This window comes from Ochotona princeps, chromosome 4, assembly GCF_030435755.1.
Source record: "Ochotona princeps isolate mOchPri1 chromosome 4, mOchPri1.hap1, whole genome shotgun sequence".
Classification (NCBI taxonomy): Eukaryota; Metazoa; Chordata; class Mammalia; order Lagomorpha; family Ochotonidae; genus Ochotona; species Ochotona princeps.
In genome coordinates, this window is record NC_080835.1 from 25,221,667 (window position 1) to 25,234,323 (window position 12,657).

Here is a 12,657-nt window from a genome sequence, read left to right on the forward strand (position 1 = left end):
AAATAAATGCAATCTCATGGCTAATGATATTCTTGACAAACAAAAAGCATGTACCACATCACAGTAAATCAATCTCCACTATTCTATTACTTTGACTTCTGAATTACACAAATTAATGCTGCTTTTGAATTAAGAAGAGCAGCTGCATTTTTTTCCATACACACTGTGCAAATTTTTTTCAAAAAGCAGAACAAAAATCCGAAAAATATCAATTTTATCAGGCTCAACCTTAATTATAGTCAACTCAAAAATTCCAAGTAAACCGAGCATTTACGTGTATGCTTTAAAAGCAGTCAATAGCATTCATTACATAGAAGTCTATATGTTCATTTACTACAAGCTCCCAAAGTCATCTTGCTTTGTTTTTTTATTCTCCCTCAGTGCCTGTTCTGTTCCATGTGGTCTTTTGGTGAAACTGAATTTGTTCATATTGCCTTGGGAATAACAAGTACTTCAAGTAGTTTCAATTTCAGAGAAAAAAAATAATTAGAATTTCTTTTATGAAAATAATCATCTTCTGTCCATACATTAGCAATTTTTTAAAACATTTATTTTATTTTATTGGAAAGGCAGATTTACACAGAAAAAGGGAAACAGAGACCGATCTTCAATTGATTCACTACCCAAGTGGCTGCAAATGATTGGAGTTGAACCAAAGCCAGGAGTCAGGAGCATCTTCTGGGTCTCCCACATGGGTGCAGGGCCCCAAGGCTTTGGGTTGTCCTTGACTGCTTTTCCAGGACACAAGCAGGGAGCTGGATGGGAAGTGGAACAAGCTAGGACATGAACCGGTGCTCATAAGATCCCAGCACATGCAACGTGAAGATTTTGCTACTAGGCTACTATGCTGGGCCCCATATATTAGCATTCTCATAGGTCTAGTTTCATCTTTACCTCAATGTTCACTTCTATCTGAAATAGCATCCTTGAGTTGAATTCCAGATGTTGGAAAATATTGTGTGTATCTGTAGCTTGAATAAATCCAGCCTCTAATTTAGCTTTCTCCTGTTTCTGAATTGTTTAATAACAAATTTTATTAAAATTCATCCTTGGACTATAATTTAAAATTCCATATATATAGGCAGGCATTTATCCTCCTGGTTAAGACAGCCACACCCTGCTTCGGAGTAACTGGGTTCAATTCCTGGTTCCTGCTCCAACTACTGAGTTCCTGCTAATACAGACTCCAGAGGCACGAGGTGAGAGCGCAAGCAACTGTTCCTGCCACTCGCATGGGAGACCTGGCTCTAGTTCCTGGCTCCCAGGTGGAGCCCCAGCCCAGCCCTGGACACGGCAGATATCGGAGGACAGAAGTTCACTTACATACACGCCCTCTGTTTTCTCTGTCTTTAATTTCATATACTCAAGTGACACTCTTGAAATAAACCATTTCCCCCAAAAGTCAGGGTGAACAATCACATCAAGATTGATCAGAAAATTCTTATTGAAAAGTATATTCTAACATTTCGAAGTACAGTGTTTTATGTGACACACCTTGACAGAACTGGCAATTTCCTGTATGCCCTTAGCAGCAGCATCTTTTATGATCGGTGTAATTAAACCTTTATCTGTTGCCACAGCCACAGATATGTCAATAGTTGGCAGCTGCTTTGCACCTTCTCCATCCCAGCTTACATTAACATCTGGCATTTGCTAGAAAAAGGGAAAAAAAAACAAAACAAAACATGTAAAGCAGAAGCTTTGCACCAAGGTGGTTATAGGAAAACACTGATTAACACTGTTGCACATTTTATCCAAAGTGAATATTGTCAGATAGAAGGAAACAGATAAATATCCGGCTGGAAAAAAAAATGGTCTGATCTCTTTGTTATTATTTATGTTCTGGACAGTTAATATACCATCTTTCTGAAGCAAGTTTGAGACAATTATGAACATGTATATGTTTTGTTCTATTTATATATCATAATTAAAAAGCCTACATTAAGCATACTTGCTAAACATCCTACCTCACACGATGACAAATACGACCTGCAAGTGGAGAGGGGACCTGCCTTTCCAGCACAGACCGGGGTAGTCTCGGCAGGCCTTTGATAAATGACTTGCCTACTTAAAAGTGATTTCCTAGTCTTGGTAAACAAATGACATATACTATATTTAAGTGTTTGTACACACAAGACACAACCACAATGAGGAAAAAAAAAAGATGAAGAGACTAATGTTGCCAAGTACTACAATGTTGGCTTTCACAGCTCAAACCTGGCTTGCAGCACCTCCCTCATGCATGGGGACCCACAACCTGACTCCCTGTTGCTCAGACTTCCCACTGGCACATTATGTCATTTCTGCTGCAGGAGGACCTTCACCTCATGCTTCAAAGGCCTTTCATCTTACATGACTGGGTCAACCATTCATCCAACAAGCCATGAATAAACACTAAAGTTTTAGTCCTGCAAAGGTTTTAACTTCAGCATAGACAATAGTAAAGTGAGAGAGAGAGAGAGAAAGGAAAAGAAAAATCTCACAAGACCATCTAACAATTAGATTTCAATAGAAAATTATGTAGCAAAAAGTATGGGACACAGTTGAATGTCCTGCGTTCAAAGGCCAATTGAATGACTCTAGTAATAAGTTGAGGAATCTACATGAGATGAATGGTTTTCTGGGAAAACTATTCCCAAAGCAAATTTAAGAAAAATCAGTAAATTACACAAATTAGAAATTACAGGAAAGAAGAAATAGGAAAGTTGCCTAGATCCTCCCCAAACTGTTATATTCAAATGTCTATTGGTGAATTGTACAAAGCTTCAAGAAGTATTATCTTCAGAATCAACTGAAATAAGCATGGAGAAAGGGAAAAAAAAGAATCTAAACTCATTTTGTGAAGTCAATGATTTCAAAAGAAAAAAAATCAAACTAGCACAAAATTTAAAATACAATTACTGCTTCTGATACAAAATTATACAATGACATATTAACAAATAGCTAATAACCACTGAAATTCACTTAGGAGTATAAGAATGATTCATAATTAGATCTATACTATAAACAGTTAAGAGAAAAAAACATACAAACCATTAAACACATGTTGAAGACACGTCTTTAAAGTCCATTATTGTATTTTTTGAGAAAACTAAATTCATAATTAAATATATACTGATTATAGTACCTAAGAAGCAGTGATCTCAGAAAATATTTCCATTGGGATCAGTATTGTAGCACAGTGCATAATGCCACTGTTTGCAACACCAGCATCCTATATGGGTGCTGGCTCATGTCCCAGCTGCTCCAGTTCTATATAGTTCCTTGTTCATGGCCTGGGAAAAGGAGGGGAAGATGGTCCATGTGCTTGGGTCCCTGTCACCCTCATGGGAGACCAGGATGAAGCTCCTGTCTCCTGTTTTCAGTCTGGCCCAGTCATGGATGCTGCAGCCATCTTGGGAATAAACCAGCAGAATGAAGATCTTTCTCTCCCCCCGCCCCTCCTGTTTCTCCCTCTCTTCCTGTAACTCCATCTTACAAGAAAATAAATCTTAAAGGAAAAAAAAAGTCCTCATTACAGAAAGAAGGCAGGAATCTGGGTTTCAAACTAACATTTATGTCCACCTGTTTTCCTGTTGCCTGCACTGGGGTATCTACTGGACTCCAGAAAAAACAGGTTCAAAACCAAACTCCAGATACTCTGCCACAAATCTTTCTCCAAGTTTTTTCCCCATCTTATTACATAGAAAATACTCCTCCCACTGTGTGGGCCTAAAACTTTGCTCTTTTTTTCACATCCTATACCCTATATCCTATACCTAAGCCATCCTCAATTCTGTTGGCTTAATTTTACAATTTAGCCAAAATTTCTACTTCATCCCAATTCCACTGCTTACATTTCAGTCCAAGTAATGGTCACCTTCTCCAGCCTTCTAGGCGAGCACAGTGCTTCTACCCTGGCCTTGCCACAGACAATAGCCCACAGAACAACCAGAACAGCACCTTCTGCTGAAAGCGAAATGAGACGAAGATCCTCCTCTGGCAGAGGCTGTGTGGCAACTGGGTTGACCGCAGTTCGGGATGTCAGTATCTCATATGGAAGTTTCTAGTTAAGTCCTGGTACTCCCTGCTTTCCTTTGTCCACGCTAACGTGCCCAGCTCCTGACAAACACGTGGAAGACTTGGCTCCTGGCTTCAGTCTGCCTCACCACAACTATTGTGACCATTGTTTCGGAAAATGAACTAGTGAATAGGAAGATCTCTCTCTTTTCTGTCACTCAGCTTTGCAAATACATCTCCAAAACAAACAAAACCTTCAAAAGCTTTCTTCTTACTGGTAAAATCCTTACTACTCCCCAGGGTGAACAGGTATCCTGCTTCAGCTCCACTTTTTGTGTGTGTGTGTGTGTGTGAAAAACTTTTTAGCCTTATCTCCACCATCCCCACACTCAGTAATCCTCACCTAGGCACCGTGTACTACCCTCAGTGCTGTCTTTGTGGATACCAGGATTTACTGCTCACACGCAGCCTCTGTCTGGAAAGTTTTGCTTTCACTCCTGGGTTTTTGCAGTTTGTGTCAAAACTGCTGGTTTGCCAGGGTGTGAGATCAGCAGCCCTGGTTATGATATCCCCCTCACCTGCTGTCTTTGTCTCCACCACCTAGAACAGAAGCCCATGGGAAGAGGCTCATGTCACTGTTGTGTCTCTAACGCTTCCATTGGTCACAGCACAAGATGGCAGATCAAGTAACTGCTGAACAAATGGTCTTTATTAGGCTATTATTAGTTTGTGCACCTTAATTGCTTTGGTAAAATCAGTGAGATTAAATCAATGACTATCCTACAATCTATGGGCTTTGTTACTTACTTTAAGAGTAACAGCTGCTGCCTTGATGATAAAATCATTTACTGACACTTTGATGTCATCTGAAAGAAAAAGAAACATGATAATCAGTATGCATAAAACTTTAATATTGACTGTTATCATTTCAAACTTGTAAATTGTGAACTGCAGTGGCAAAGAATGATTTTTTAAAATTACAAGTTTCCTTTGTCTGTTTACTCAACAGTCCTTGGTTAGAAAAACTTGTATCAGATGAGGTCCTCAATAAATGCCAGCCATGAATATAACTTCTGGGCCTTGATTCAGTATTTTTAATAGCACAGGCATCACACACAAGAACCTGAGGGAAACATCACAACAAAGGATTCCTACGTCTCCAAAAAGATTTCTTTGTGGTACCTGCGTCCAGGAAGATTCAAGATGGCTTATTTTTCTCTTTCTTATTTTCTTTGAAAATGCCTTTATTCTGTCTATGTTTTGTAACACATTAACTTCATTAGAAGAGTAGTACATAAAACCATTTTAATAAACACCTGTACATGTCCTCAATTTTTTTAAATTGATGGAATACACAAAAACATTCTTAAACAATGGCATTAAACATGAGCTGTTTTTGAACTTAAGCCAACAGGATACAGGAAATGCCAATGAGGAGGCGATTTTGGCACAGGTCCTGATGCAGTGGATAAAGCAAGGTTCTCTGTCAAGACTGATGTTGTATACGCCTGAACTTCTTTCCAGTAGACGCAATGACTTTAAGTTAAGGCAGTGGATCTCTCTTCTCACGGAGTTCATCCTGACCGAAGCACTTGCTCTATATCTTTGCACAACAGCTTGAAAGTGCTGGGTAATGTAATTCCCACTGACACTTTCTTTGAAGAGCTTTAGAAAAAGATCATAAGATTTACATCTGGTCAACAGTATGTAGCAAGGAACACCCTGTTACGACAGCATCATGGAATTTTTAGAGAATAGCAACTCATTCTGAAGGTATGTGGAGATTTCAGACAGTAATCAGATACGTTACCATAAAACTAAATTCTGTTTGCCTCTCATACTGTTAGTTCCCAAATACCATAGTTCGCCAACTCAGATTTCCAGAAATATAAAACCCTTTTAGGAGTAAAAATAAGTGGACTTCCAGGGCTCAGGGGCTGTTTAGCGATGACCACATAGGTAAGACGTAGTCTGCACAATTCCAAGATGTACAGAGTATTACATGACTTTTGCTTGCCTCTCACAGCTCCCTCAACCTTGTTCTCACTTTGCCTGTTACCTTTAGGTATCCACAGTGAGGTTATCCACAATCATTTACCACTGGTCCTTTCTAAATCTCCACCTACGCCCATAGTCCTCACCTCAAATTCTGTCCTCACTGTACTCCTGGGCTTGCAAGCATCATCAAGGTGATCCCTTTCTTTATTTTGAAATACTTTCATGAACCAGCTCCTTTGCCACCATTAATTGCCTCCAGGTTTTCTTCCACTCTATGCTCATGTGCTGATTTTAAGTCCCTTTCTTCTCATTTCTTTTTTTTTAAAGATTTATTTTTTTTTATTGGAAAGACAGATTTACAGAGAGAAGGAGGGACAGAGAGAAATATCTTCCATCCACTGGTTCATTCCCCAAAAGGCCACAAGTGCAGGAGCTGAGCCTATCAGAAACCAGGAGCCAGACCCGGGGCCTGGCGTGGGAGCCCAGTGGCTAAATTCCTTGACTTGCACATGCCAGGATCCCATACGGAAGCCAGTTCTAATCCCAGCGGCTCCGCATCCCATCCAGCTCCCTGCTTGTGGCCTGGGAAAGCAGTCAAGCACAACCCAAAGCCTTGGGACCATGCACCCACATGGGAAACCTGGAAGAAGCTCCTGGCTCCTGGATTCGGATTGGCACAGCTCTAACCATTGCAGCCACTTGGGGAGTGATCAACAGATGGAAGATCTTCCCCCCTTCTCCTTCTCTCTGTTTATCTGACTTTCCAATTAGAACAAAACAAAACAAAACAAAACAAAACAAAACAAACAACAAGAAACCAAGAGCCAGGAACCAAGAGCTTCTTCTGGGTCTCCATGCATGTAAAGTGCTCCAAGGCTTTGGACTATCTTCTGCTGCTTTTCCAGGTCATAAGCAGGGACGTGGATGGGAAGTAGAGCAAGTGGAGCAGCCAGGACATGAACTGGTGTCCATATGAGATGTGGGTATTGCAGGCAGAGGATTAGCCAGGTGAGTGAGTCCCTTTCAACATCAGTATCTCTCCAGGCAGAACCTTCAGTACACTGGGTCTGATACGATTTACATAACGATGACTCCTCCAAATTCTATGTTTAGTTCTAAAGCATTTGGAGCTTTAGAGTTGTATACCCAACTTCTCATGTGACACTTGTACTTATATAACAACTAGGTATATCAAATCTCACATGTGTAAGGCGTCTTGGAAAGTTCCTTTAACTCTTTATCGTGGAAATTTCAAACATACTAAAAGGAGACATATGTGACAATCTGAATAGGAAACAATTCGTTAAACGAATACCAAAATTTTCCATCTGCATATTATTGTTACAAAACCTCAAGTGTGAAACATGCTAGTGGAATGTTAGAGTTTATAACCCTACCAAGCAAACAGGAGTAGAGGAGCAGGCATGTGGTGCTGGGAGTTAAGTCAATTCTTAAGATACCTAAGAATAGCAGTTTGAGTCCTGGCTGCTACAGTTTGGATCCAGCTTCCCTTGATGCATCCTGGGAAGCAAAACCCGACAGCCTGAGTACTTGAGACCCTACCACTCACATGGGAGACCAGGACGGAGCTCTGAGCCTCTGGTTTTGGCCGGACCCAGCACCCCTGAGAGTGAATGGATAGTAGTAAGATCTCAATCTCAATCGCCTCTCCCTCTTCTTTCCTTTTCTCTTCCTCTTTCTGTTGCCCTACTTTTCAAAGAGATGAAAATAAACAAAATTTAAAAAGAGGAAAGAAAGGAACGAAGGAAAGTGAATAGATAAAGTGAGTTTTTCGAACATTTATAAGAAAACTGCTAACGGTAAGGACATACCAAATCTGGATCTGCCAGACACTAAACTGATCTATGCCCCCACTAAAGAATTACTAGTTCCTGCTTCATGAAAGGAAGGAAAAAAAGGAAAAAGAAAGAAAGAAAGAAAGAAACTACTTTTCTAACTTCTAATTAGCATGACTACAAAAAAGTATGATTTGCAACCCATAAGAGGTGTTTTCATACTTAATTTTTTTTTTCAAAAGTTATTGCTTTCTGGCCAGCTGCGGTGGCCTAGCGGCTAAAATCCTCACCTTGAATGTGCCAGAATCCCATATGGGCACCAGTTCTAATCCTAGCGCCCCACTTCCCATCCAGCTCCCTGCTTGTGACCAGGGAAAGCATTAATGGATGGCCCAGAGCCTTGGGACCCTGCACCTGTGTGGGAGACCTGGAGGAGGTTCCTGGCTCTTGGCTTCGGATTGGCACAGCACTGGCTGTTGTGGTCACTTGGGAAGTGAATCACTGGACAGAAGAACTTTCTCTCTGTCTCTCCTCTCTGTATATCTGACTTTGCAATAAAAATAAATACATCTTTTTAAAAAATGTTATTGCTTTCTATTGGATTAGCTTTACATTTGATTGCTGGAACTTTTAGAAGCTGCCATGGTATTTTTGGGAGAAATGTTGGAAGTCTGTATACAGACGAATTTACTAGCACTGGTTTCTTAGGATACTGAAAGCTACAAAAGAAAAGCTTCTCCTACCCCAACAGAGGAAAAAAAGAAAGAAAATCACACAGCAGAGTAAACTATTAAAAAAAAAAAAAAAAAAAAAAACGTACTTTCGGGCCTGGTGTGGTGGCCTAGCTACTAAAGTCCTCTACTTGAATGTGTCGGGATCCCATACGGATGCCAGTTCTAATCCCAGCGGCTCCACTTCCCATCCAGCTCCCTGCTTGTGGCCTGGGAAAGCAGTCAATCACGCCCCAAAGCCTTGAGACCCTGCACCCGCATGGGAGATCTGGAGGAAGTTCCTGGCTCCTGGCTTCGGATCAGCCCAGCACCGGCCGTTGCAGTCGCTTGGGGAGTGAATCATCGGACGAAAGATCTTCCTCTCTGTCTCTCCTCCTGTTTGTATATCTGACTTGCAATAAAAATAAATAAACCCTTAAAAAAAATTGTACTTTCCTTGAGTCCACTACAGAGTTGAGATCACAAAGCAAGCAGGTGAACTGAATGCCAAAAGGGAGAGAAACCAGTGACAAGGGACTGTGAGTGTGGGAGCTGTGGGGAACAGCGCGTGGGACCATCTGCACAGATGGCGAATGTACGCAGAGGGACGAGAACTGAAAAAGTCATTCAAGCAGAGACACAGAAGGGAAAAACATGCTTTTGAAGATAAAGAATATTTCTGTCAAGCTTTACAGACTAAACAAAGCCAAGAAAAGAATCTGAACGTGAAGCTAGGTCAACTGAATTATCCAAACTGAAACACAAAGAGAAAAAGAAGTGAAAGGAAAAGAACAGGGCAACTAAGCTTTGGATAATTCAAACAGCCTGACACCATCACTGGATCCTAAGCAGAAAACGCACGAAGTAGAAGACACAGGAAATATCGCTGGGACTTTTCCTAAATGAAAGACAAGCCACAAATACAAGAAACCAAGAGAAACCTAAACAGTACAAATACAACAGGGGGAAAACAATCAACCTTTGACTTTGGGAATGTAACAGTCAAACTGAGGGGTAGAGATTTTTCTGATCTTGAAGGTGAAGGGATGCAGGGCCTGGGAGTTGGGAGAAACATCATACAGGCAAGCAAAGACAATGCGTGGTGGCAAAGCCAGGCGTTACAGCAGAGCAGGTTAAGACAAAGAGTGGTGACAAGGCCGGGCATTATAGCACAGCACGATACGCTGCTGTTTGTGATGGCTTCATGGGCCACATCCATGTCAGAGTGCTGATTTAAGTTCTCATTACTTTGTGTCTAAAATACCCTCTGCAAATGTGTTAGGGAGGAAGCAGATGATGGCCCAAATGCTAGGGTTCTTGCCATCCACATGGGAGTCCAGGATGGAGTCCCACAGCTCCGGTGTCACCTTGATGGAGACCTGGATGTTGTTGGCATTTAGGGAGTGAACCAACTGATTGAGGAGTCTGCTTATTTTTGCCATGTTGCCTTGCTTTTTTAAGTAGATGAAAGCAAAAGTAAACATTGAGGAAAATAAAAAAGAGTGTTAACAAACATTTTGTAAGCTATCAGATAACAGAATGGATAATTCATTAATTTAAAATTCTGTACTTGATAGAAATATCTTTCAAAAATCAGTATGATATGCTCATTGGGACAGCAAGCAAAAAGGGAAAATAGTTTCTGATGAGGAAACAGAAAACTCAGAACTTGTGCACAATGATTTTAGAAATGCCTAACATGTTGCAGTCACTGTGGAGAATAGTGGTGGGTCCTAAAAATTACACAATTACCAGATTTTCCAGCTATTCTGCTTCTTGGAATATACCTGGAAGATCTGAAAGCAGGGATACAAGAAATACTTGTGCATCCACGCCCTCGGCACCATTACTCTTCATGGCAGAAAGACGGAAGTGACCCTGGTGCCAGCCACAGATGGGTAGATGCACAAATATGGTTATAACACACACAGCAGGCTAACGTTCAGCCTTAGTAAGAAAAGTCTGACAACCACCAGAATATGCCTGTAACTTGAAGATATACAACACAAAATAAGAAACAATTTCACTCTCCGGAGCTACCCTACTGTGGTGCAATTCACATAAAGAGAGCATAGAATGGTGCTTTCAGGGCTTTGGAGGGAACAGGAAGTTAAGATTTAGCATTTCATGGGTAAGGTTTGGTTTTGTAAGGTGAGAAAAGCTCTGTGGTTGCACACAGACGATTGACACACAAGAATGTGAAAGCACTTAATGTCACTGAGCTAACTACAAATAAACATGGTTAAAATGGGAAATTCAATGCCATTAAAATTCTTTCAAAAATTTCATTGACCTATCTGAATTCACAGTGAGACAGAAAATATCGAGAGAGAGATATCTTTCATAATGGCCAGGCTTGGGCGACGCCAAAGCTTCATCCAGGTCGTCCATGAGGGTGGTAAGCACTCAAGAACCTGGGCAGTCTGCTGCTTCTCCTAGGCCAGTGGCAGAGAACTAGATCTGAGGTGGAATAGCTGGGACAAACATTGTCCACACGGGATGTTGGCATTATAGGTGGCAGCTTTTATGCGCTATGCCACAATGCTCAAATACAATTCAAAATGTTAGGGAAAAAATGAAGCAGACAGTATCAGAATTTACTGCCAATCTACTCCTCAAGGAGGACTTAACATTTTTAGGAAGAATAACAATAGCACACAGCACTTTAGATTTATACAAAAAATTAATATACAAATAGAAGAAATATGAAGACAAAAAAACTACTGTTTTCTGATTCTGAATCTCCTTAAAAGACAGTTACTTTGCTAAAACAAACAAAAAAAATACTAAGCACATTTTCTAGCTTACAAGTTTTAAAAAAACTTGTAAAACATGACAATAATAGCACAAAATAATATAGGTGAGAGGAGCTCAATTGTAAAATACAAAGAAAAACGATCCAAAAGGAGACAAGAAAAAAAAGAAAGGATACAGAGATGAGACAAGTAGAAAAAAAGAATAAAATGGTAAGTTTAAATGCAGCCAGTACATATCAATGGACTAAACACCTAATTCAAAGATAGGGCTTACACAACTGGATTTAAAAAGCAAGAACCTAGGCCCAGTGTGGTAGCCTAGTGGCTGAAATTCTCGCCTTGTACGCCCACATGGGTGCCAGTTCCTGTCCCAGCAGCTCCACTTCCCACCAAGCTCCCTGCTTGTGGTCTGGGAAAGCAGCAGAGGACAGCCCAAAGCCTTGGAACCTTGTACCCCTTGTGGGAGACCCAGAAGAAGCTCCTGGCTCCTGGCTTTGGAAAGGCTCAGCTCTGGCTGTTGCAGCCACTTGGGTAGTGAATCAGCAGATGGAAAATGCTTCTCTCTGTCTCTCCTTCTCTCTATAAATCTGCCTTCCCAATAAGTAAAAACAAATCTTGGAAGAAAAAAAGCAAAAAATAAATGTATGCTGTCTGTAAGAAATCCTTTTAAACTACAAAGACATACTAAAAGTAAAAAGATACAGAAAGACACACAGTAAAATCAGAAGCCAAAAAAGTCTACAGTGCTGAACAAAAAGGAAAAAGCAGTAATCGGTGGATTCAAATCATGAATAACAGAGAAAAGTAATGAAACCAAGTGCCGGTACTTTGAAAAGATCAGTGAAACTGTTAGCCCTCTAGCCAGACTTACCGTGATACGTGAAAGGACAGTTATGTATGTAGTCTGAAGATTAAGATGCTGGTTCAGACAGTTGCAGACCACATTAGAATGCCTGGCTTGGCTCCCAACTTCAGCACCTCACCAGTACAGATCCTGGGAGATAGCTGTGGGGGTTCAAGTAACTGGGTTCCTGTCACCCATGCAAGATCTGAAATGAATTCTTGGTCTCTCCATCTGGACACGGCCAGATGTAGTTGTGGGATTTTGAGGAATGCAACAACAGATGCGAGCTCTCCCTGTCTCTCACAAATCAATGCATGAAATTTTAGACAACAAAAATATAAGAAGTCTCAAATTTCTAATATAAAAAATTAAGGCATCACTTTAGATTACACAGGTGCTAGTAAGAAGGTAACATTATGAACAACTTTATGAGAATAAATTTGGCAATTCATATAAGTAATGTCTTGAAAGACAAACTACCAAAGCTCTTTCAGGAAACACAGATCTAGGGGCAGGCCAGGTTCAGCTAGACCACAGCAACTGCTGGTCTGCCT

The 12,657-nt window shown here is 40.7% G+C and overlaps 1 protein-coding gene across 1 annotated transcript in view; it reads right to left on the reverse strand.

Moving 5' to 3' along the window:
• PDHX (pyruvate dehydrogenase complex component X) overlaps nucleotides 1–12,657 on the reverse strand; it is a 67,354-nt gene that overhangs the window by 7,461 nt on the left and 47,236 nt on the right. The window contains exons 8-9 of the mRNA XM_058663179.1: nucleotides 4,807–4,865; nucleotides 1,495–1,653 (exon numbers count right to left, since the gene is read on the reverse strand). Of these exons, the coding sequence (XP_058519162.1) occupies nucleotides 1,495–1,653; nucleotides 4,807–4,865 (218 nt within the window). The remainder of the gene's footprint in view (nucleotides 1–1,494; nucleotides 1,654–4,806; nucleotides 4,866–12,657) is intronic.